Below are 25,307 nucleotides of genomic sequence, written 5' to 3'. Positions count from 1 at the left end.
CCCTTCCATCAGAGGTGGTCAAGGAGTGTACTCATTCGCCAAGGGTGGCCACTCCGGTGTCTAGACTTTCAGCCCGGATAGTTGTATCAGTGGCTGACGGCACCTCTATAAGGATCCCACGGTACATTAATTTTGTACTGTACCTCAATCCGCCGGAGTTACCTTATCTAGGTGAACACAACGTGTGTTCCTTAAACCACTCCAGTTTTCAGGCCCCTGTGACCAGCCCAGGGTCCGCTCTGACAGTCGCTTCCCATGAAGCGTGATTCTGAGGACTGTTTTTCCCCTGTCCACCAATGGTGGTCAAGAGGTGGGCTCATTCACCTCAGGTGGCTCAGCCCGGACCGTTATGTCAGTGGCTGATGGCTCCTCAGAGGAGATGCATTCCCTCACAGGGACTCTATGCCCAAGACGGTTGCCTGAACTTCCAGACTTCAGTCTTTTCATCCTCTGCCAAGTCTGCCATGCTGGACACCGCACGGCGGTGGTCTTGGCTACTTTCCTCGCTATCCGCAGGCTCCTGTGGCTTCGGAAATGGAAGGCAGAGGCCTCTATAGAGGGTCCTTACTGGGCTCCCCTTTGGTGGGACCAGTCTCTTCGGAACCAACTAGATGAAATTTAGGAAGCTCTCGGCGAGGAGAGTTCTTCCTTGCCACAAACCTAAACCAGGGAACCTGTCCAGGGCAGGAATCAGTTGAGGTTTCGGTGGTTTCCGTTCCTCCATCTGATCGTCCTCTAGCTCGGCCTAGGTTCATAGAACCAATTGGCTTGAAGCTGCGTCTTTAGAAGACCGCAGGAGAAGCTGCCACTTAGTCAGCTTCCTCCGAGCTATCTAGCCGCCAACCTCCTCCTGGTCGGTGGCAGGCTCTCTCCACTTGGCAACGTATGGTTCTAACACGTCTCCGTTCAGTGGGGGCGGGATTATATCTCCCATGGCTACAGGATGGAATTCTGTCCACCCGCCAAACAGATTTTTTCTGTCACCTCCTCCCGGCTCCAAGGCTTCTCACAGGCCGTGCATTTCTTGCAGGCCAATGGAGTAATTGTACCGGTTCCCAACTGGGAACGGTTCTGAGATTTTTGTTTAAATCTATTTCCAGTCCCCGAACAGGGCGGTGCCTTCCGGCCTGGATCTTTAGCTTTTCAAGCATGGTCAGGTGTGTTGTTTTCACATGGAGTCTCAGTGTTGTTCCGTGTGTTTTTTTCACCGGACCAATCAAGAACCCAAGGAGATTCCCTAGCAGCCATCGGCATCAGAGATGCCTTTCTGCAGGGGTCAATCGCAGGTTCACACCAGCGTTGACTACGTTTTGCCATCAGAGTGGTCCAATTCGTGGCTCTTCCCTTGCGGTTAGCCACGGCCCATCGAGTATTCTCATGGAGCTGCTGTGATTAGGGTCCTGCACCCCTAAGGATTGGCAGTGATCGTTTGCCCTGGACGGCCTTCTTCTCAGGGCTTCATCCAGTGCAGACTCTTAGCAGAGTACTTCGCTTACTCTCGCCACTCTAACCTATTCGGGTGGCTTGTCATTCTGTTCAAGTCCACTCTGACTTCGAACCAGAGGTTCTCAGGGACGCAATTCGAGACTCTGTCGGCTCTTGTGAAGCCGCTCTTAGTCGATCAGTAGTCCCTCCGCTGGCGGTCGACGTCGTTCTATCAGACACCAAATACAGGTGCTGGTCAGACGGTGGCGTCAATGGAAGCGATTCCTTGCCCGCCTGCGTCCTCTGAGACTGGATGTTTTCCGCTGTACACGCGAACTCCCTCCTTCCACGGTGTGGTGGCTTTGCCACTGACCGGGGGCTTGTTTGCAGTGGTGGTTTCGGCCACTCTGTCTCAGGGACGCTCCTTCCTGGCCCCGTCCCGGGTGATCCTCACCAGGGTGCTGGTCTTTCCGCCTTGGGAGCAGTATATCTCCACCGCGGAGCGCAGGGCGCTTGGACTCTGTCCGAATCAGCCCTCTAGATCAATGGGCTGGAAATCAGAGCTGTATTCTAGCTCTCTAAGCCTTCACCATCTGTTGGCGGCTAGGCACATTCGAGTTCAGTCGGATAACGTGACAGCGTTTTCCTACGTCAACTTCCAGGGCGGGACACTCAGCCGCCTGGCAATCTTGGCGCCTCAACATTCTTCTGTGGACAAGGGACTCCTAGTCCACCGTATCCGCAGCCCACATCCTAGATGTCAAAACTGCGAGGCAGACTATTTCAGCTGTCCAACCGTGGTCCACAATCCTCAGGTTTTGCAGTAGACACACTGGTTCATGTTTGATCCAGCTTCGCCTCTACCTCTTGCCCAGAGGCCTGCGCAAGATCAGTAAAAAAAAAAAAAAAAAAAGGGGACGTCGGGTCATTCTCTTACTCCAGACTGCCCCAGGCAGGCTTGGTATCCTGACCTGCTCCTTCTGTCCGTTGGGTTGCCATGGCATCTTCCGGACCGTCCAGACCTTTTCTCAAAGGTCCGTTTTTTTCCGTCAGAATTCTGCATTCTCAGATTGACGGCGTAGCTATTGAGTCCTGGATCTTAGCGACTTCTGGTATCCTTCCTGAAGTCATCTCCGCTATGACTCGAGCTCCAAGGTGTCCTTGGACCTTTTTAGCCTTGCCGACCCTCCTGTCCCTTCCACAGTCCGGTCTACAGCTAGGACTATCCCTCAATAACGGACAGGTCTCGGCTCTGTCAGTATGTGCCAGCGGCGTATCGTCCGGCTGGCTCCGGTGCGCTCCTTTAAGGGCGCGTCTCACATCATTCCGCCTTTCCGGCGGCCTATGGAACCCTGGGACCTTCATCCGGTCCTCCCAGTTCCCGGAAACCCCCCTTTGCGCCTCTTAGGGAGGTTTCTTTGTTTCATCTTTCACAGAAAGTAGTCTTTCTAGTGGCTATAATTTCCCGCCAGGGAGTTCTGGCTGCACTCTCTGAGTCACCCCCTTCTTTGGTCTTTTGCATCAAGACAAGGTGGTCTCCGTCCGACTCCGGACTTTTTTTTCCCTAAGGTGGTTACTGCTTCCACCTTATCCGGGGCAATTTTCCTGCCTTCCTTTTGTCCGGCTCCTGTTCATCGCTTTGAGGAAGCGTTTCATCTCCTGGATCTGGTGCGGGCGCCCCGGATCTATGTGTCTCGCACCGCCGTTATTAGGCGGTGCACCTCTCTCTCTGGTACTGACTGCTAGTCAACGTAGCGGTCTCGGTATCTAAGCCGACCCTGGTTCGTTGGCTTAGGTCGGCCATTTCCGAGGCCTACAAGGTACTCAAGTGCCTTCCCCGCCGGGGATCAGAGCACATTTGATCAGACCGGTCCGTGCCTTTTGGGCTTTCAGGCACCAGGCTACGGCTCAGTAGGTCTGTCAGACTGCAGCTCGAATTAGTCTGCGTACTTTTTCGAAGCTCTATCCAAGGCATGCTCTTGCTTTGGCAGACGCGGGCTTGGGCTGACGCATGTTTCAGGCGTCTGTCGCCCATTTGTGAAGTTGGGTTTTCTTTATCGTTCCTTATGGGAGACCCAAACCATGGGTGTATAGCTACTGCCTCCGGAGGACACACAAAGTACTACACTCAAACGTGTAGCTCCTCCCTCCGGCTATATACACCCCCTGGATGACAATCTACCCAGTTCATTCCTTTGTGTTTCAGGAGTACACACACACTTGCATTCTCTGATATTTTTCATTTTTATTTTTAAAGATTTGGAAGAAAAGCGGGTCCAGTCTGGACTCCCGGCATGTCCCTTCACGCCCCACTCTGCGGGGTGCTGTTAAGGTTGACTTTAATAAGGCTGGAGCCTTCACATGCCGAGCTCCTTCGCATCCTCTGTCGAGGCTCTGTTTGAAGTGGGAGCCATCACGGTCCTCTCTGCTTGCAGGAGGCCGGCTCCATCCGCAGCCCTGTCTGGTCCCTGCTGGAAGGAGCGTTTACCCCCCTCTCCAGGGACATGGCCCTGCGTCTCAAGAGCTAAGTATTGAGACGTTTTTCAGGGGTCCCGGGTACTTTTATTTGGGGGACAGTATGTGTTGTAACTTTGCTGTAAATTTCGGCCGGTTCTGGGAGTTTCCTCTGAGAACCGCGCCGAAGGTGCCTGCTGCTCGGCCGCGTTTTGAAATCTAGGCCCCGGCTTCAGTTTGGGCCTAGTTTCGTTTTCGGCTCCCTGCATGTTTTGCATACGGCGCCGCCCACCGCCCGGCCAGCAGAGGGGAGGACTCTCCTCTCTGGAGAGATGTCCCCTCCCCTGTACCTCGTCCTGTATCTCTCTGCCCTCCGTTTTTCCCGCTCCTGGGCTTATACACGCCCCCCCTCCTCCTCCCAGCGCCATTTTCTCAGCGTTCTTACACTGGACGGCGCTGGGAGCTGCAGCTGTTGCTGTTTTGGGAAAGCTGTCGCTTTACTAGGACTTGGAGCTGTGGAATCCGGAGGGCACACAGAGAGTGGTGTGGTAAGCCACAACCTCTGGTTGTGGGCTTTTTATATACACTTTCAGGCATTCTACAGGAGTGTTTTATTGCTGCAGAGCCCCCCCATCAGCAGCATGTCTGTCAGCCGGAGCATGGCTGCAAACATGTATGCTTTTTGCACTGCATGTAAGCGCATTCTGCCAGAGCCGAGCACATTCCCACATTGTGATGCCTGTGCTAATATGGTTGTGTCTCAGCCTAGAGCCTCCTCAGGGGTCCCCTCGGCTGCTCCGGCCCTGGTAGCTGAACCCCCGGCTTGGGTAGCATCTTTTTCACAAGCTATTTCCCACTCTTTTGCCGACTCCATGGGGCAGCTGTCCCGGACACTGCTGTCTATGCATCAGCCCCCCCCTCAGAGTGTCTCTGCTGCTCAGAGCTCTGCGGAGCCCTCAGAGCATGTTCTAGGTCCCAGTCCCCCTAAACGGAGACGTAGGGACCCTTCTCCTCCCTCGTCCCACGGCTCTGATTCACGTGCCGACGTGCAGGGCGAGGGGGATTCGTTTACGGTGGGCTCAGACGCTACTTCTATGTACCCCATTGATTTGTCTGAGGGTGATGCGGATGTTAGTGACTTGATTGCATCCATTAACTCCGTTCTGAACCTCAACCCACCAGAGTCAGAGGAACAAACCTCTCTGGTAGAGATTCACCAGTTTACCTCACCTAAGAAAGCTAAAAGTATGTTTTTTAACCACTCCAGCTTTCAGACCACTGTTAACAAGCCCAGGGCCTGTCCTGACAAACGCTTTCTGAAGCGTAGTTCAGAGGACCGTTTTCCTTTTCCACCAGAGGTGGTTAAGGAATGGGCCCAGTCCCCAAAGGTGGACCCTCCGGTGTCCAGAATCTCAGCCCGCACAGTCGTAGCTGTGGCTGATGGCACTTCTCTTAAAAATCCCACTGACCGCCAGGTTGACCTTCTGGCCAAGTCTGTATATGAGGCGGCAGGAGCCTCGTTCTCCCCGTCTTTTGCGGCAGTATGGGCTCTTAAGGCAGTCTCTGCCTCTCTGGCGGAGATGCATTCACTCACAAGAGACTCTATTCCTGAGATGGATGCCTTAACTTCTCAAGCTTCGGCTTTTGCATCCTACGCCATGTCTGCCATCCTGGAGGCTTCTCACCGCACGGCGGTGGCCTCCGCTAACTCCCTCGCGATCCGCAGGATCTTGTGGCTTCGAGAGTGGAAAGCAGACGCTTCCTCTAAGAAGTACCTTGCGAGTCTCCCTTTTGCTGGGTCCCGGCTGTTTGGAGAACAGCTGGATGACATAATTAAGGAAGCTACTGGCGGAAAGAGTACTTCCTTGCCGCAAACTAAGGCCAGGAAACCGGTCCAGAGCAGGAACCAATCGAATTTTCGTTCCTTTCGTTCCTCTAACTGGTCAGCCTCTAAGCCCTCGACCTCATCCACTACCGCAGCCAAGGATCGTAAACCCAACTGGTGCGCAAAGCCGCGTCCTCAAAAGGCCGGAGGAGCCGCTGCCACTAAGGCAGCCTCCTCTTGACTATCTGGCTACGCCAGCAACGTCCTTGGTCGGTGGCAGGCTCTCCCACTTTGGCGACGTGTGGTTTCAACACGTCTCCGATCAGTGGGTGCGGGATATCATCTCCCACGGCTACAGGATAGAATTTTCTTCCAGCCCGCCAAACAGATTTTTTCTGTCCACCCCCCCCTGCTCCAAAGCCGCCGCCTTCTCTCAGGCCGTGGCATCCCTGCAGGCCAACGGTGTAATTGTTCCGGTTCCCGCCCGGGAACGGTTCAGCGGTTTCTACTCAAACCTCTTTCTAGTCCCCAAAAAGGACGGTTCCTTCCGGCCCATCCTGGATCTCAAGCTTCTCAACAAGCACGTTCAGGTGCGGCACTTTCGCATGGAATCTCTGAGATCGGTCATTGCCTCAATGACCCAAGGAGATTTTCTGGCATCCATCGACATCAGAGATGCCTATCTGCATGTTCCTATTGCGGTTGCACACCAGCGTTGGCTACGCTTTGCAATCGGAGAGGAACATTTCCAATTCGTGGCTCTCCCCTTCGGCCTAGCCACGGCCCCTCGAGTATTCACCAAGGTCATGGCAGCAGTGGTTGCGGTCCTGCACCTCCAGGGGTTGGCAGGGATTCCTTACCTGGACGACCTTCTAGTCAAGGCCTCATCCAGTGCAGACTGCCAGCGGAGTGTCTCGCTCACTCTCGCCATTCTAGTCCAGTTCGGGTGGCTTGTCAATTTGCCCAAGTCCACTCTGATTCCAACCCAGAAACTCGAGTACCTAGGGATGCAATTCGAGACTCTGCCGGCACTTGTGAAGCTGCCCTTAGTCAAACAGCAGTCTCTTCGTCTGGCGGTACGCTCTCTGCTGAGGCACCGCCGTCATTCCATCAGACACCTCATGCGGGTGCTGGGTCAGATGGTGGCGTCAATGGAAGCGGTTCCCTTTGCCCAGTTCCATCTGCGTCCCCTGCAGCTGGACATCCTCCGCTGTTGGGACAAGCGGATCTCTTCCTTGCACAGGCTGGTGGCTCTGTCGCCACAAACCAGGAGCTCTCTTCAGTGGTGGCTTCGGCCCCTCTCTCTGTCACAGGGACGCTCCTTCCTGACTCCGTCCTGGGTAATCCTCACCACGGATGCCAGTCTCTCCGGTTGGGGAGCAGTATTTCTCCATCACCGAGCACAGGGCACTTGGACTTCGTCCGAATCAGCCCTCTCAATCAATGTGCTGGAGATCAGAGCTGTGTTTCTAGCTCTCCTAGCCTTTCACCACCTGTTGGTGGGCAAGCACATCCGAGTCCAGTCAGACAACGCGACAGCGGTTGCCTACATCAATCACCAGGGCGGGACTCACAGCCGTCTGGCGATGCTGGAGGTTCAACGAATCCTACAGTGGACGGAGGACTCGAAGTCCACCATATCTGCAGTCCACATCCCAGGCGTAGAAAACTGGGAGGCCGATTATCTCAGCCGTCAAACCGTAGACGGCGGCGAGTGGGCCCTGCATCTGTCAGTGTTCAAATCACTCTGCCGCAAGTGGGGCACTCCAGAGGTAGATCTAATGGCATCCCGGCACAACAACAAGGTTCCGGTTTACGTGGCTCGCTCCCACGATCCTCAAGCCTTCGCAGCAGACGCACTGGTTCAAGATTGGTCTCAGTTCCGTCTGGCCTATGTGTTTCCCCCTCTAGCGCTCTTGCCCAGGGTTCTGCGCAAGATCAGAATGGAGGGCCGTCGAGTTATGCTCATTGCTCCGGACTGGCCCAGGTGAGCGTGCTACCCAGACCTGCTCCGTCTGTCCGTAGAGGTGCCGTGGCGTCTCCCGGACCGCCCAGACCTTCTCTCTCAAGGTCCGTTCTTCCGCCAGAATTCTGCGGCTCTCAGATTGACGGCGTGGCTCTTGAGTCCTGGATCCTGACGGCTTCAGGCATTCCCTCTGAGGTCATCTCCACCATGACTCAGGCTCGGAAGTCTTCCTCGGCCAAGATTTACCACAGGACTTGGAAAATTTTCCTGTCCTGGTGTCGTTCGTCCGGCCATGCCCCTTGGCCGTTCTCCTTGCCGACCATCCTGTCTTTTCTACAGTCCGGTCTACAGCTAGGACTGTCCCTCAATTCCCTTAAGGGACAGGTGTCGGCTCTGTCGGTATTGTTCCAGCGGCGTATCGCCCGACTGGCTCAGGTGCGCACCTTCATGCAGGGCGCATCTCACATCATTCCTCCTTACCGGCGGCCCTTGGATCCCTGGGACCTTAATCTGGTCCTCACGGCCTTACAGAAACCCCCCTTTGAGCCTCTCAGGGAAGTTCCCTTGTCTAGACTTTCACAGAAAGTTGTTTTTCTAGTAGCCATAACTTCTCTCAGGAGAGTTTCGGATTTGGCTGTGCTCTCTTCAGAATCCCCCTTTTTGGTGTTTCACCAAGACAAGGTGGTTCTTCGTCCGACTCCGGACTTTCTCCCTAAGGTGGTGTCTCCTTTCCACCTTAACCAGGACATTTCATTACCTTCTCTTTGTCCGGCCCCGGTGCATCGCTTTGAGAAGGCGTTGCACTCCTTGGATTTGGTGCGGGCGCTCCGAATCTATGTGTCACGCACCGCTGTTTTTAGGCGGTGCACATCTCTTTTTGTGCTAACCACTGGTCAGCGCAAGGGTCTCGCTGCTTCTAAACCGACTCTAGCTCGTTGGATCAGGTCGGCTATCTCCGATGCCTACCAGTGTTCTCAGGTGCCTCCCCCGCCGGGGATTAAGGCGCACTCGACCAGAGCTGTCGGTGCCTCCTGGGCTTTCAGGCACCAGGCTACGGCTCAGCAGGTTTGTCAGGCTGCCACATGGTCCAGTCTGCACACTTTTTCGAAGCACTACCAGGTGCATGCTCATGCTTCGGCAGATGCGAGCTTGGGCAGATGCATTCTTCAGGCGGCTGTCGCCCATTTGTGAAGTTAGGTTTTGCCTACTTCTCAGTTTGGTTTATTTCCCGCCCATGGACTGCTTTGGAACGTCCCATGGTTTGGGTCTCCCATAAGGAACGATAAAGAAAAAGAGAATTTTGTTTACTTACCGTAAATTCTTTTTCTTATAGTTCCGACATGGGAGACCCAGCACCCTCCCTGTTGCCTGTTGGCAGTTTTTTGTTCCGTGTGTTTCACCGGCTGTTGTTAGTAGACAGAGTTCTGGTCTTTCCGAGTTTTACTCTTTCTCTACTTATGGGTGGATGTCCTCCTTCAGCTTTTGCACTGAACTGGGTAGATTGTCATCCAGGGGGTGTATATAGCCGGAGGGAGGAGCTACACGTTTCAGTGTAGTACTTTGTGTGTCCTCCGGAGGCAGTAGCTATACACTCATGGTTTGGGTCTCCCATGTCGGAACTATAAGAAAAAGATTTTACGGTAAGTAAACAAAATTCTCTTTTTCCTGCTTCTCAGTTGTCTGTTTATTCCCACCCATGGACTGCTTTAGGACGTCCCATGGTCTGGGTCTCCCATAGGAACGATAAAGAAAAAGAGAATTTTGTTACTTACCGTAAATTCTTTTTCTTATAGTTCCGTCATGGGAGACCCAGCACCCTCCCTATTGCCTGTTGGCAGGTTTCTTGTTCCGTGTGTCTTCACCGGCTGTTATTGTTGTAGACAGAGATCCCGGTTCTTCCGGATTTTCCTCTGTCTCTTCTTGTGGGTGGATGTCCTCCTTCAGCTTTTTCACTAAACTGGCTAGGTCTGGCTAGCAGGGGGTGTATATGCTAGGAGGGAGGAGCTACACGTTTTGAGTGTAGTAACTTTGTGTGTCCTCCGGAGGCAGTAGCTATACACCCATGGCCGGGGTCTCCCATGACGGAACTATAAGAAAAAGAATTTACGGTAAGTAACAAAATTCTCTTTATGTCAGTCACATAATCATCCCATGCTCAAGACAAATCTTAATATTCCCTTACCTTGATCACATGGTGTTCGAGGATCTTGGCTCCTATGTCGCTCAGGACACATATTTTCGTTTGGGATCAATCTTCTCTAGATCAAAGTAGTCTTCTATCCCGACCCAGTGTCTAGGCGTCTGGATCACACTGTTTCGTTCCACAAGAGCATGTGCCCGCCTTCCTGTTATAAGGTTTTCCACAGCCGCCTCAGTTGGGAACTTTATCCAGCATCTCACAGGTTTTTTTTATCGAGCCGTCTTTCGAATGTACTCAACAGCGATGACTCGTCATTCTTTCTCTGAGGTGGAATCTTATCCCTGTCAGTCACTGTATATGCTTTTGGTCATGGATTATACAATGAGTACCAGTGTTTTCAGCAGCTCACATCCCTAGAATAATTTCTGGACAACCGTTCTCCTAACCTGTGTAAGGCCTTCGACAGGAGAGTGGTACCCCATCAAATGGTCTTGAACCATATTTATTTATGGTGAAGCATGCTTAACATCGATTGGATGGCATCCAGAGTATGCTACAAGGTACCTCAGTTCGTTTCCAGGTCCTGCGACCCTCTAGCTGCTGGCGAGTTCCTGGACTGATCCTCGAGTATTCTGAAGTAGTCTACCTCCTTGCAGGGGTTGCCTACTTTATTGCAAACACCTTGTGGAAACTTCTATACATTGTGTTCCAGTGCTTTTTTCCTCCACCAGAATTTAATTTTCTCTTGAATAGAGAGCTGAAGCGCTAAGAGCTTCACGGGTCGTGAAACTTAAAGCGGGGAAATCCTCTTCTTTTTTTTTTGTACCTGTCTTTGTTTCATGCCTTTTCCGTTGGATCTTGTGTGCGAGTTATTACTCTGTTTTCTTCAGGGTCCGGTTTCTGTCTTAAATCCTTTCAAGGTATTGCATTCGGATCATGGATCGCAATTCTGTGAGGTGGGCATGCTTAGTAGATCTCTAGCGGTTTCCACAGATCCCTGTGCTCTTTTGTTCTGGTGTTCGGTGCTCTACAACGCTCTCCTTTGACTCCTTTCTAGTTATGCCATTACTTGTTCCACAGAAGATCTCTTTCCGATGACGATCACTTCCATGGGCATGTTTCCGTGCTGACAGTCCTGTCTCGTCGTCTTTCCTTCTTACCTTCACCTGAACATGGTGGTTCTTGTGTACAGTTCCCTCCCCATTCTTAACCCCTTCAGCCCCTGGGCACTTTCCGTTTTTGCGTTTTTGTTTTTTTCTACTTTTCTTCCGAGAGCCGTAACTTTTTTATTATTCCGTCAATCTTGCCATATGAGGGCTTGTTTTTTGCGGGACGAGTTGTACTTTTAAATGAAACCATAGGTTTTACCATATATTGTACTGGAAAACAGCAAAAAAATTCCAAGTGTGGAAAAACTGCAAAAAAAGTGTGATGGCACAATAGTTTTTGGGATGTTTTATTCACGGTGTTCACTATATGGTAAAACTGATGTATGTATGTGATGCCTCAGGTCGGTGCGAGTTTGTAGACACCAAACATGTATAGGTTTACTTGTATCTAAGGGGTTAAAAAAATTCACAAGTTTGTCCAATAAAAGTGGCGCACGTTTTGCGCCATTTTCCGAAACATAGCGTAGCGTTCTCATTTTTCGGGATCTCTGGCTCAGTGACGGCTTATTTTTTGCGTCTCGAGCTAACATTTTTAATGGTACCATTTTTGCGCAGATGCTACGTTTTGATCGCCTGATATTGCATTTTGCGTAAAACATGCGCCGTTTGGATTTTTTTTTGCCACTACGCCGTTTACCAATCAGATTAATTGATTTTATATTTTGATAGATCGGGCATTTCTGAATGCGGCGATACCAAATATGTGTATATTTATTTCTTTTTTAACCCTTTAATTTTCAATGGGGTGAAAGGGGGGTGATTTGAACTTTTAGGTTTTTTGTTTTTTTTTTTTGGTTTTTTTTTAAACTTTTTTTTTTTTACTTTTTTTTTTATTTTACTAGTCCCCCTAGGGGGCTATAGCGATCAGCAATCCGATCGCTATTATCTATCTGCTGATCACAGCTATACAGCTGTAAACAGCAGATTCAGTCACTTCCGGTTTCCCTCTGCTCCGTGCCGAGGAAAAACGAAAGTGAAACTTCGTAGCTGCAGGCGTCACCACATGACCCTGTGCTACGATGGCAACCACCGAACGTCACGTGATCACTCACGTGACTTCCGGTGGGGGCGGCGGTAAGTAAAAAACATGGCCGCGCGCATATAGATCTCGCTGCCAGACTTTGGCAGCGAGATTTAAGGGGTTAAATGTTGCGAGTGGAAGCGATTCCACTCGTAACATGCAGGCACACATGTCAGCTGTTGAAAACAGCTGATATGTGTGCCAATCGCTGCCGCCTGGCCGCGGCAGGGGCGGGGCTTAACGGGACACAATCCTTGACGGATAGATCCGTTCAAGGTCGTGAAGGGGTTAAAGCTGTTTCCTCTCTTCTTGTAGCAGATGCTTTCCCCTTGCTCTATTTTGTCGCTTCTCTGCCTCTGTCCGGTCTCTAAAAAAAAATAAAAATGTGTTGTATCAAGTAAGAGTGCGTCTCAGCGTCCCTATCCGTCTAGGGCAGCTATCGTCAGTCACCCGGATCTCTTGTTCATGTTCTGGGGAGTCATCCTAGTTGTCTTCCTACCTTAAAGTTACTATGCTATTGGATTTACTCTGCAGTTCTGGATGCATATTGCGCAGAGACAGAGCATCCCCACTCTGGGTTCCGGTTATCTCCCTCTGTGACTGAGGTCTCCTGGTACATTCGTCGTCAGGCCTCTGTTTGGCAGCTCTAGACTATCTCCTGGTTCTCTGTACTTGTCTTTCCAGGTTCTACAGAGTACACTCGTTTTTATTTCTTCTCCTTGGAGTTTCGTATCTGGCCAGAAGGACTTTTACTAACGACAATGGCTGGGTTCCCACCTGAGAACCTCGCCTCTGCCTTCCTTCTCCCTTGACTTTCTTTTTCCAACCTTGGGACTTTGGGGCATTCTATGGTTTTCTGTGTCCCCCACTGAAGCAATAGAGAAAAAAAGATTTTGGGTACTCACCGTATACTCTCTCTGAGCCTTCATTCGGGGACATAGCATACATCCTTTTTAGGTTGCTTCTCCTACTGCTTTCACACTAACCGACCAGTTTGGCTTCGGTTTGTAGGTGTATCCTACTGAGGAGCTAACTTTTTTTTTTTATTGCCTACCGGCAGCCTCCTACTGCTAAAGGCGTGCACCCATGGTTTCCTGTGTCCCCCAATGAAGGCCCCGAGAGAGAGATTTTATGATGAGAACCCCAAATCTTCTTTTTACAGAAAAATACATGCATTTCAGTAAAAAAATGACCTCAAAGGAGATGGTGGTTCCTCATCCTTTAATTTAGCCTTCCTTTATACCATGAAGTTACTGTATTTAATTCTGTTGTCAGTATTAGCATTGTTGCCGATTTTAATATTTTCTCTTTTGAAACAGAGACTTATGAACCTCTCAATGATGGTGAGGAGGGAGGAAACAGCGGACTACGGATGCCTATTGTATCTCCAGGAAATACGGTTCCTTTTCTCTTGGAGACACCGGCCAATGAGTCCCCAAATACAGAATCGGCTATCCCCTTCCTACCATCTCCTGTCCCCATGTGCACCCCACCTGCTGTATCTGCCGCTGCCATTCCTGACTCATCAGTAGTAATTAAACAAGAACCGCTTTCACCTGTAATGATAGAAGAAAATGTGTTCACACCGCAGCTGCTGCCGCTACCACCACCAACTCAATCGCATTCAAGCCCAACACCACAGAGTAACGGTATGTACACAGTCCGCTCCGCCACTGCACAATAACAGTATGTACACAATCAACCTACACATCGTGCGATAATGGTATGTGCATTGAGTCCACCCAGCCATCGCATGATAACAGAGTGCTCCCGGTGATTGCATAATAACGATATGTACAACAAGTTCACTGCCATTGCACGACAACGGTATGTTCACAGTCCATCCATCAATCATGTAATAACAATATGTACACAGAGTCCACCTGACTATTGCATGACAATGATATGTACACCATCTCCACCCAGCCATCGCACGATAATGATACCGTATGTACAAAGACTCTACCTGGCCATCGTATGATAACTGTATGTACACATAGTCCACCCGTACACATAGTCTACTCCGCCACTGCACAATAACAGTATGTACACAGTCAACCTACACATCGTGCGATAATGGTATGTGCATTGAGTCCACCCAGCCATCGCATGATAACAGAGTTCTCCCGGCCATCGCATAATAACAGTATGTACAAGAAGTTCACTGCCATTGCACGACAACGGTATGTACACATAGAGTCCATCCATCAATCAATAACAATATGTACACAGTCCACCTGACCATTGCACGACAATGATATGTACAAGAGTTATAAAGAGGGACACTAGCGCTCCCACAAGGAATGGGAAAGGGGCTATGATTAACTCGGGGTATGGAGGTGATGCCAGGGAGGGGACACAGGATTGATAGTATCTGTGAAATATAAAAAATGATATGTACACCAACTCCACCCAGTCATCGCACAATCATGATATGTACAAAGACTCCACCTGGCCACTGAACGATAACTACGTACACAGAGCCCACCAGGGCCCCCGTATAATAACGATATATAGACCACTCCAGCCCTGCATAATGATGATATGAACATAGTCCACCCCACCACTATCTAGCGATATATAAACTGACTCCACCCTGTCACCGTACAATAGCGGTATATACAGCAAGTCCACCTGGCCATCGCACCACAACGGTGTGTAGAGTCCACCCATCCATCGCACGATAGCATTATATACTCTGAATCCACCCCGCCACCGACTGATAATTGTATGAACACAGCTTGAGCTATGTAGAGTGGATTATGCTCCATGAGTGCTCACTAGTTTTTCTTCAGCGCTCTATTGGGAGACCCAGACGATCGGGGTATAGCTACTGCCCTCTGGAGGCCACACAAAGCACTACATTAAAAGTGCAAGGCCCCTCCCCCTCTGGCTATACCCCCCCCGTGGTATCACGGGTTCTCCAGTTTTAGCTTTGTGTGCGAAGGAGGTCAGACATTCCATGCATAGCTCCACAGATTTTAGTCAGCAGTAGCTGCTGACTATTTCGGATGGAAGAAAAGAGGACACATATAGTGTCCCCAGCATGCTCCCTTCTCACCCCTGGATGGTGTTGTAAGGTTGAGGTACCTATTGCTGGTACAGGGCTGGAGCCTGACATGCTGTTTTCCTTCCACATCCCCTGGTAGGGCTCTGTGGAAGTGGGATCCTGCCGGCCTCTCAGCTCTGACGCCGGGCTCCATCCACAGACCCATTAGAACCTGATGGATTCGGAGCAGGAGTACGATCAGGGACAGGCCCTGCATCATACAGGTACTCTGTGTCCCCGGCAGGCACAGACACACTCCGGGCTGGCTGGGTGTTGTAGTGCGCCGGGGACCGCAACGTGGAGTTGGTGTCCCTACAGATTACTGGGGGACTTTTTTGTGTATGGGAACGCAGCGCCGACCCCCTCTGGACCGGGCGGCGCTGCTGTGACTTGTGGTGCGCCGGGGATCCGCCGTCCGCGCTTTTACGGCGGCGGCGGTTATAAATTTAGTCCCCGGCTTTTTGGGCCTAGGACGCCGGCAGCTCCGATTCGTTCCCGCCCCCACCCTGTCATTCAGGGTAGGGGAGAGACGCTGTTCGCTAGCAGCGACGAGGGCTGGAGCCTGATTTACATGCTCCAGCCCTCTCACTTGGCACAGAGGGAAGCAGGCTTCCCGCTCTTGGCCAGGAACGCCCAGGGCCCGCCCCCCTTCCTCTCTCGAGACGCCGGCAGCCATTACATGCATGCCTGGCTGGAGGAAGGACGCAAGGCTCTGGGAGACCTGGACTAGGGGCTATCTGGCGACCACACACCCGCTTTTTTAAGCGGGCGGTAAGCGATTTTTCTGTGCTGGTCCCTCTAGTGCTTCACGGTGTATCGGTGTACTGTGTACAGATATATAGATATTGTGTTTCTTGCACTGTGAGGTCGCTTCTGGCTGCATATCCCAGATCGCTCTGTGGAAGCAGCAACATGTCATCCTCAAAACGCAAGGCTGCCAAGGCAAAAAGGGCTGTGTATACTGCGTGTGCTGCATGTGGGGCTAATCTACCAGCAGGCTCCGATGACCCCCATTGTGTGCAATGCTCCGACCCGGTGCTGCTTCGCCAGCCGGAGTCAGGAGAGGTAGCGACCCAGGCTGAGACGCTTGTAAGTTCTGCCCCGGTGACAGGGACAGACTTTGCAGTTTTTGCAGATAATATGTCTGTGTCTATGGCAAAAATCCTTGAAACCTTGCAATCTATGCATGGGGCTCAGTCTCTGGGCACGGCGAGGCCTCTGTCCTCAGGTCCCCCTTACTTGGAATGTATCCAGCCCACAGGGGGGTCCCCGGCGTCACAGGCCGAGGATTATGACTCAGATGATGGCCCCAGCCACCCTAAGCGAGCTCGCTGGGAAAGACCCTCGACGTCTTCACACTGCTCAGGGTCTCAGCGCAATCAGTCTCCCTGTGATGTGTCTGATGAGAGTGATCAGGAATCCACTCCTGGAACCCCTCTCAACCTGGATACCCCGGATGGGGATGCCATGGTAAACGACCTTATCTCAGCCATCAATAGGCTGTTGGATATTTCTCCCCCAGCCCCTTCAGCAGAAGAGGCGGCTGCGGAGCAGGAGAAGTTTCGTTTCCTTTATCCCAAGCGTAAATTGAGTGCTTTGTTAGATCACTCTGACTTCAGAGAATCAATCCAGAAGCACGACGCTCACCCAGAAAGGCGTTTCTCTAAACGATCTAAAGATACGCGTTTCCCTTTCCCCCCTGAGGTGGTCAAGCGCTGGACACAGTGTCCAAAGGTAGACCCCCCGATTTCCAAACTTGCAGCTAGATCCATAGTTGCAGTGGAGGATGGCGCTTCACTTAAAGATGCCAATGACAGACAGATGGACCTTTGGTTAAAATCTGTCTATGAAGCTATCGGCGCGTCGTTTGCTCCGGCATTCGCAGCCGTATGGGCACTCCAGGCTATTTCAGCTGGCTTAGCAAAAGTGGATGCTATCATGCATCCAGCAGTGCCGCAAGTGGCGCACCTTACCACGCAGATGTCGGCGTTTGCGTCTTACGCTATCAATGCGGTCCTAGAATCTACCAGTCGCACCTCAATGGCGTCCGCCAATTCGGTAGTTTTGCGCAGAGCCTTGTGGTTAAAGGACTGGAAAGCAGATGCTGGTTCCAAAAAATGTTTAACCAGTTTGCCTTTGTCTAGAGATAGACTGTTTGGCGAGCCATTGGCTGACATCATTAAGCAGTCCAAGGGTAAAGACTCCTCTTTACCACAACCCAGAACATCCAAACCTCAGCAGAAAAAGTGGCAGCAGAGGTTTCAGTCCTTTCGAGGTTCGGGCAAGACACCATTTACCTCGTCCAAAGGGACTCAGAGGACGCAAAGAAACTCAGATTCGTGGCGGACTCACACACGCCCCAAGAAAGCAAATGGAGGTACCGCTTCCAAAGCGGCTACCTCATGACTTCCAGCCCCCCCCCTCCGCATCGCCGGTCGGGGGCAGGCTCTCCCGCTTTTCCGGCATTTGGATGTCACAGGTCAAAGACCGGTGGGTGACGGACATTTTGTCTCGCGGGTACAGAATCGAGTTCAATTCTCGTCCTCCAGCTCGGTTCTTCAGAACCTCCCCACATCCAGACCGAGCAGATGCTCTGCTGCAGGCGGTGGATTCCCTAAAAGCGGAAGGAGTGGTGATCCCAGTCCCTCCTCAGGAACAAGGGCAAGGGTTTTACTCCAATCTCTTTGTGGTTCCAAAAAAGGACGGCTCGTTCCGTCCTGTTCTGGACCTAAAACGGCTCAACAAACATGTGCACGCCAGGAGGTTCCGGATGGAAACCCTCCGCTCTGTCATTGCCTCAATGTCCAGAGGAGACTTCCTTGCCTCAATAGACATCAAAGATGCTTATCTCCACGTGCCAATTGCTACAGAACATCAACGTTTTCTACGTTTTGTGATAGGAGACGACCATTTTCAGTTCGTAGCTCTTCCATTTGGTCTGGCAACAGCCCCACGGGTCTTCACCAAGGTCATGGCGGCGGTGGTAGCAGTCTTGCACTCTCAGGGACACTCGGTGATCCCTTACCTAGACGACTTATTGGTCAAAGCTCCCTCTCAGGAGGCATGTCAGCACAGCCTGAATGCTACGCTGGAGACTCTACAGTCTTTCGGATGGATCATCAACTTTCCAAAGTCGATCCTATCACCGACTCAGTCACTAACGTATCTTGGCATGGAGTTTCATACTCTAGCAGCGATAGTGAAGCTGCCGCTGAACAAGCAGCGGTCACTACAGACAGGGGTGCAATCTCTCCTGCAGGGCCAGTTGCATCCCTTGCGGCGTCTCATGCATTTCCTAGGGAAGATGGTGGCAGCCATGGAAGCAGTTCCCTTTGCGCAGTTTCATCTGCGCCCGCTTCAATGGGACATTCTCCGCCAATGGGACGGGAAGTCAACGTCCCTGGACAGGAAAGTCTCGCTTTCCCAGACGGCCAAGGACTCTCTACAATGGTGGCTCCTTCCCACCTCATTATCTCAGGGAAGATCCTTCCTGCCCCCATCCTGGGCAGTAGTCACGACAGATGCGAGTCTGTCGGGGTGGGGAGCAGTGTTTCTCCACCACAGGGCTCAGGGGACGTGGACTCCGCAGGAGTCCACCCTTCAGATCAATGTTCTGGAAATCAGAGCAGTGTATCTTGCCCTACTAGCCTTCCAGCAGTGGCTGGAAGGAAAGCAGATCCGAATCCAATCGGACAACTCCACAGCGGTGGCATACATCAACCACCAAGGAGGGACGCGCAGTCGGCAAGCCTTCCAAGAAGTCCGGCGCATTCTAATGTGGGTGGAGGACAGAGCATCCACCATATCCGCGGTTCACATCCCAGGCGTAGAAAACTGGGAAGCAGACTTCCTCAGTCGCCAGGGCATGGACGCAGGGGAATGGTCCCTTCACCCGGACGTGTTTCAGGAAATCTGTCGCCGCTGGGGAGTGCCGGACGTCGACCTAATGGCATCCCGGCACAACAACAAGGTCCCGGCATTCATGGCGAGGTCGCGCGATCAAAGAGCTCTGGCGGCAGACGCCTTGGTTCAAGATTGGTCGCAGTTTCAGCTCCCTTACGTGTTTCCGCCTCTGGCGCTCTTGCCCAGAGTGCTACGCAAGATCAGATCCGAGTGCAGCCGCATCATACTCGTCGCTCCAAACTGGCCGAGGAGGTCGTGGTATCCGGATCTGTGGCATCTCACGATCGGTCGACCGTGGTCACTGCCAGACCGACCAGACTTACTGTCCCAAGGGCCGTTTTTCCATCAGAATTCTGCGGCCCTGAACCTGACTGTGTGGCCATTGAGTCCTGGATCCTAGCATCTGCAGGATTATCTCAAGGAGTGGTTGCCACAATGAGACAAGCTAGAAAGTCGAATTCTGCTAAGATCTACCACAGAACGTGGAAGATTTTCTTATCCTGGTGCTCGGCCCAGGGAGTGTCTCCCTGGCCATTTGCATTACCCAAGTTTCTTTCCTTCCTGCAATCGGGGTTAGAAAAGGGCTTGTCGCTCAGCTCCCTTAAAGGGCAAGTTTCGGCACTATCCGTGTTTTTTCAGAAGCGTCTAGCACGTCTTCCTAAGGTGCGCACGTTCCTGCAGGGGGTCTGTCATATTGTGCCCCCGTACAAGCGACCGTTAGATCCATGGGATCTGAACAGGGTACTAGTTGCTCTCCAGAAGCCGCCCTTCGAGCCTCTGAAGGAAGTTTCCTTTTCTCGGCTGTCGCAGAAAGTGGCGTTTCTTGTTGCGATCACATCGCTTCGGCGAGTGTCTGAGCTGGCAGCTCTGTCATCCAAGGCTCCCTTCCTGGTGTTCCACCAGGACAAGGTTGTGCTGCGCCCCATTCCGGAGTTTCTTCCTAAGGTCGTATCCTCTTTTCATCTTAATCAGGATATTTCCTTGCCTTCTTTTTGCCCTCATCCGGTTCACCGGTATGAAAAGGACTTACGTTTGCTAGATCTGGTGAGAGCACTCAGAATCTACATTTCCCGCACGGCGCCCATACGCCGTGCCGATGCACTTTTCGTCCTTGTCGCTGGTCCGCGCAAGGGGTTGCAGGCTTCTAAAGCCACCCTGGCTCGATGGATCAAAGAACCAATTCTAGAGGCCTACCGTTCTGCGGGGCTTCCGGTTCCTTCAGGGCTAAAAGCCCACTCAACCAGAGCCGTGGGTGCGTCCTGGGCATTACGTCACCAGGCTTCGGCTCAACAGGTGTGCCAGGCAGCTACCTGGTCCAGTCTGCACACTTTCACCAAGCATTATCAGGTGCATACCTATGCTTCGGCGGATGCCAGCTTAGGTAGAAGAGTCCTGCAGGCGGCAGTGACACCCCCGTAGGGGAGGGCTGTTTTGCAGCTCTAACATGAGGTATTTATTTACCCACCCAGGGACAGCTTTTGGACGTCCCAATCGTCTGGGTCTCCCAATAGAGCGCTGAAGAAGAAGGGAATTTTGTTACTTACCGTAAATTCCTTTTCTTCTAGCTCTTATTGGGAGACCCAGCACCCGCCCTGTTGTCCTTCGGGATGTTTTTTTGTTGTTTGCGGGTACACATGTTGTTCATGTTGAACGGTTTTTCAGTTCTCCGATGTTATTCGGAGTTAATTTGTTTAAACCAGTTATTGGCTTCCTCCTTCTTGCTTTGGCACTAAAACTGGAGAACCCGTGATACCACGGGGGGGGTATAGCCAGAGGGGGAGGGGCCTTGCACTTTTAATGTAGTGCTTTGTGTGGCCTCCAGAGGGCAGTAGCTATACCCCGATCGTCTGGGTCTCCCAATAAGAGCTAGAAGAAAAGGAATTTACGGTAAGTAACAAAATTCCCTTCTTTTTGTGGGTATTTTTGGCTTGGTCTGGGTGTATTATTTAACTTATCTATGAAAAAATGGCACGTGCTGCATACAGGAGATGTGTGCTATGTATGGCGGTGTGAAGGATAGGTGTGCCAGATTAATAATGTGCTCTTGGGCTCCTAGGATTTAGTTACACCCTGTATATAGTTAAAAGGAATGAATTGTTTCTTTGTCGCTCCATTGGGAGACCCAGACAATTGGGTGTATAGCTTCTGCCTCCGGAGGCCACACAAAGTATTACACTGAAAAGTGTAACCCCTCCCCTCTGCCTATACACCCTCCCGTGGATCACGGGCTCCTCAGTTTTATGCTTTGTGTGGAAGGAGGCACACATCCACTCATGCATTCCCATTTTAGTCAGCAGCAGTTGCTGATTTTATCGGTTGGAAGAAAAGAGGGCCCCCACAGGGCCCCCGGCATGCTCCCTTCTCACCCCACTACGTTGGCGGTGCTGTTAGGCTATGTTCACACACTGCGTTTTTTACCTGCGTTTTGGGTCCGTTTTTGCTGCAGAAATTTCTTGAGAAATTCTTGTAACCTTTCTGCAGACATTCCCCAGCAAAACCTATGGCAAAAAAAAATTAGCTGTGCGCACACTGCGTTTTTTTCTTAAGAAAATTCTTTCAGTAGATTTTCTTAAGAAAAAGAATGAGCATGTCACTTCTTTTCTGCAGCTAACTGCGTTTTTTGCCATAGATAATTGGCACAATAACGCAGGGAGCAACCAGCGGTAAAAACGCACCGAAAACGCACCAAAAACGCACCGAAAACGCGGCAAAAACGCAGGTGCGTTTTTGATGCGTTTTTTAATGCAGGTGCACTAATCCTTCACTCTTAAGAAATTTCTTAAGAAATTTCTTAAGAAAAATCATTTTTCTAGTGTGAACATAGCCTTAAGGTTGAGGTACCCATTGCGGGTACAGAGGCTGGAGCCACATGCCGTTTTCCTTCACCATCCCTTAGAGGCTCTGGGAGAAGTGGGATCCTGACCGGTCATCCATTTCCCTGTGGGAATCTGCCGGACAGGAGTCTATGTATCCTCAGGGACAGGGCCCTGCATCTAACGGTACTCTGTGTCCCCATGGGGACTGTGCATGGAGCGCTTGTTTCACAGACGCTGCAGCAGCTGCTGGGTTGTGAAGACCGGGACTTCCGCGCCGACCGAGCCTGTTTGTCGGCCGCGGTATTAAATTTAGTCCCCGGCTTCATTGCGGCCTAGTACCATAACTCCCGCCCCCGGGCCTGCCAGTCAGGGGTAAGGGCGGGACGGTCGACCTGACGTCGGCAGTGAGGGCTGGAGCATACTTTATGTTTCCTCCCCCCCCCTCACTGATCACTGTGGGCCCCAGATTCCCGCACTTTGCTAGTCGCTGCCCACGGCTCCCTCCTCCCCTGAGAACTCCGGCAGCCATTTTTACACACATTCTGCCGGTGGAGGATTTTCAGGAACGAGCTCTGCAGCTCTGGGAGACCTAAGGCAGGGAATCTGGTGGACACACACTCCGCTTTTGGCGGTCGGTAAGCCACACCGGTCACCCGGTGCTGGTCCCCCTAGGGTGCCGGAGTATATATATATATATTTTCTCTGTTCGGCCGGGTTGTTTACTTTTGGCTATATACCCTCAGTGATCACTCTCCTAGGAGACAACAGCATGTCGTCCACAAGGAGCAAGGGCGCTAAGGCAAAGGGTTTTTTTGCAACCTGTACCTCTTGTGGGGCTATGTTACCTGCGGGTTCCACCTACCCTCACTGTGAGCAATGCTCGACCCCTGTTGCACTTGCTCAGCCGGAGCCTCGGTCACTAGTGGACCCCTCGGCTCAGGCAGACCCTCCTGCTTCCACTGTCCAGGCGGCAGGGTCAGAGTTTGCAGTTTTTGCTGAAAAACTCTCTGAGTCGCTTTCACAATCCATGGCTCAGTCTATGGACAAATGGTCTGCCAAGCTACTAGAAGCCTTGCAGTCCAGACCGGTCCTTACACAGGCCCCGGGCACTGTTGGATCATCGCCTCCAGGCCCCTCTCGGTCTGCGCCGCAGCGTGCTCCCGGGGTGGCCCCTAGGTCTCACGTGGAGGACTCCGGCACGGACCACAGTCCCAGACCGGCTAAGCGGGCTCGCTGGGAATCTTCCCCGACTTCCTCACGCTGCTCGGGGTCTCAGCTTGAGGACTCTCTGGAGGACGAGGCGGACGTCGCAGCTCAGGGCTCTGACCCTGACGTTGCCCTCAATCTTGATACACCTGAGGGGGACGCCTTAGTAAATGATCTTATATCGTCCATCAACCAGGTGCTAGATCTTTCTCCCCCACCTCCACCTATAGAGGAGTCGGCTTCGCAGCAGGAGAAACACCAGTTTAGGTTTCCCAAACGTACACGGAGTGCGTTTTTCGATCACTCTAACTTCAGAGATGCTGTCCAGAAGCACAGAGCATTTCCGGACAAGCGCTTTACTAAGCGCCTTAATGACACACGTTACCCCTTCCCCTCTGACGTAGTTAAGGGTTGGGCTCAATGTCCCAAGGTGGATCCTCCAGTCTCTAGACTGGCGGCTAGATCTGTAGTATCAGTTGCAGATGGCTCATCGCTCAAGGATGCCACTGACAGGCAGATAGAGCTCCTGGTGAAATCCATCTATGAAGCCACAGGCGCGTCTTTTGCCCCGGCCTTTGCAGCCGTGTGGGCACTCCAAGCTATCTCAGCTTGTCTGTCTGAGATTAATGCGGTCACACGTACCTCTGCTCCGCAAGTTGCGTCCTTGACTTCTCAGGCGTCGGCTTTTTCGTCCTACGCCATGAACGCCGTCCTGGACTCTGCTAGCCGTACAGCGGTAGCATCCGCTAATTCGGTGGCAGTCCGCAGGGCCATGTGGCTACGCGAATGGAAGGCAGACTCTGCTTCCAAGAAGTTCTTAACCGGTTTGCCGTTTTCTGGCGACCGATTGTTTGGCGAACGATTGGATGAAATTATTAAGGAATCCAAGGGAAAGGACTCGTCCTTACCCCAGTCCAAACCGAAGAGACCTCAGCAACGGAAAATACAGCCGAGGTTTCGGTCCTTTCGGCCCTCAGCCAAGTCCCAATCCTCTTCGTCCAACAGGCCAGAGAAAGGCCAGAGGAACTCCTATGCGTGGCGGTCTAAGTCACGCCCCCAAAAAACCGCCAGAGGCACTGCCTCCAAGGCGGCCTCCTCATGACTTTCGGCCTCCCCGAACCGCATCCTCGGTCGGTGGCAGGCTCTCCCGCTTTTGCGACACCTGGTGGCCACATGTCCAAGACCGATGGGTGAGAGACATTCTGTCTCACGGTTACAGGATAGAGTTCAGCTCTCGTCCTCCGACTCGTTTCTTCAGAACATCTCCGCCCCCATCTCGGGCCGGCGCACTTTTTCAGGCTGTGGGCGTTCTGAAGACAGAAGGAGTGGTGATTCCCGTTCCCCCTCAGGAACATGGTCACGGCTTCTACTCCAACTTGTTCGTGGTGCCAAAGAAGGACGGATCATTCCGTCCCGTTCTGGACCTCAAACTGCTCAACAGGCATGTGAGCACCAGAAGGTTTCGGATGGAATCTCTCCGCTCGGTCATCGCTTCGATGTCACAAGGAGACTTCCTAGCATCAATCGACATCAAGGATGCTTATCTCCATGTGCCGATCGCACCCGAACATCAACGCTTCCTGCGTTTCGCCATCGGGGACGAACACCTTCAGTTCGTGGCACTGCCTTTCGGCCTGGCGACAGCCCCACAGGTCTTCACCAAGGTCATGGCATCCGTTGTGGCGGTCCTACACTCTCAGGGCCACTCGGTGATCCCTTACTTAGACGATCTCCTAGTCAGGGCTCCCTCCCAGGTGGCGTGTCAACACAGCCTGACCGTCGCTCTGGCGACTCTCCAGCAGTTCGGGTGGCTCATCAACTTCCCAAAGTCCAAGTTGACACCGACCCAATCACTGACTTACCTCGGGATGGAGTTTCATACTCACTCAGCGGTAGTCAAGCTACCGCTGGACAAACAGCTTTCGCTGCAGACAGGGGTGCAATCTCTTCTTCGGGGTCAGTCACACCCCTTGAGGCGCCTCATGCACTTCCTGGGGAAGATGGTGGCAGCAATGGAGGCAGTGCCCTTCGCGCAGTTCCATCTGCGCCCACTCCAATGGGACATTCTCCGCAAATGGGACAGGAGGTCGACGTCCCTCGACAGGAACGTCTCTCTTTCCCTTGCAGCCAAAACCTCTCTTCAGTGGTGGCTTCTTCCCACTTCTCTATCGCAGGGAAAATCCTTCCTGCCCCCATCCTGGGCTGTGGTCACGACGGACGCGAGCCTGTCAGGGTGGGGAGCGGTTTTTCTCCACCACAGGGCTCAGGGAACCTGGACTCCGATAGAGTCTTCCCTTCAGATCAATGTTCTGGAGATAAGGGCAGTGTATCTA

General features: G+C 52.2%; 1 protein-coding gene across 1 annotated transcript in view; it reads left to right on the top strand.

Annotated features, from left to right (window-relative positions):
* The window catches only part of ZNF106 (zinc finger protein 106), a 128,590-nt gene that overhangs the window by 27,083 nt on the left and 76,200 nt on the right, over window positions 1-25,307 (top strand). Inside the window, exon 7 of the mRNA XM_075330745.1 lies at window positions 13,320-13,649. Within this exon, the coding sequence (XP_075186860.1) occupies window positions 13,320-13,649 (330 nt within the window). The remainder of the gene's footprint in view (window positions 1-13,319; window positions 13,650-25,307) is intronic.

The sequence above is a fragment of the Anomaloglossus baeobatrachus genome, chromosome 12 (assembly GCF_048569485.1).
Source record: "Anomaloglossus baeobatrachus isolate aAnoBae1 chromosome 12, aAnoBae1.hap1, whole genome shotgun sequence".
Taxonomy (NCBI): Eukaryota; Metazoa; Chordata; class Amphibia; order Anura; family Aromobatidae; genus Anomaloglossus; species Anomaloglossus baeobatrachus.
Note: the sequence above shows the minus strand (reverse complement) of the source record. Positions and strands in the feature narration are given on the sequence as shown.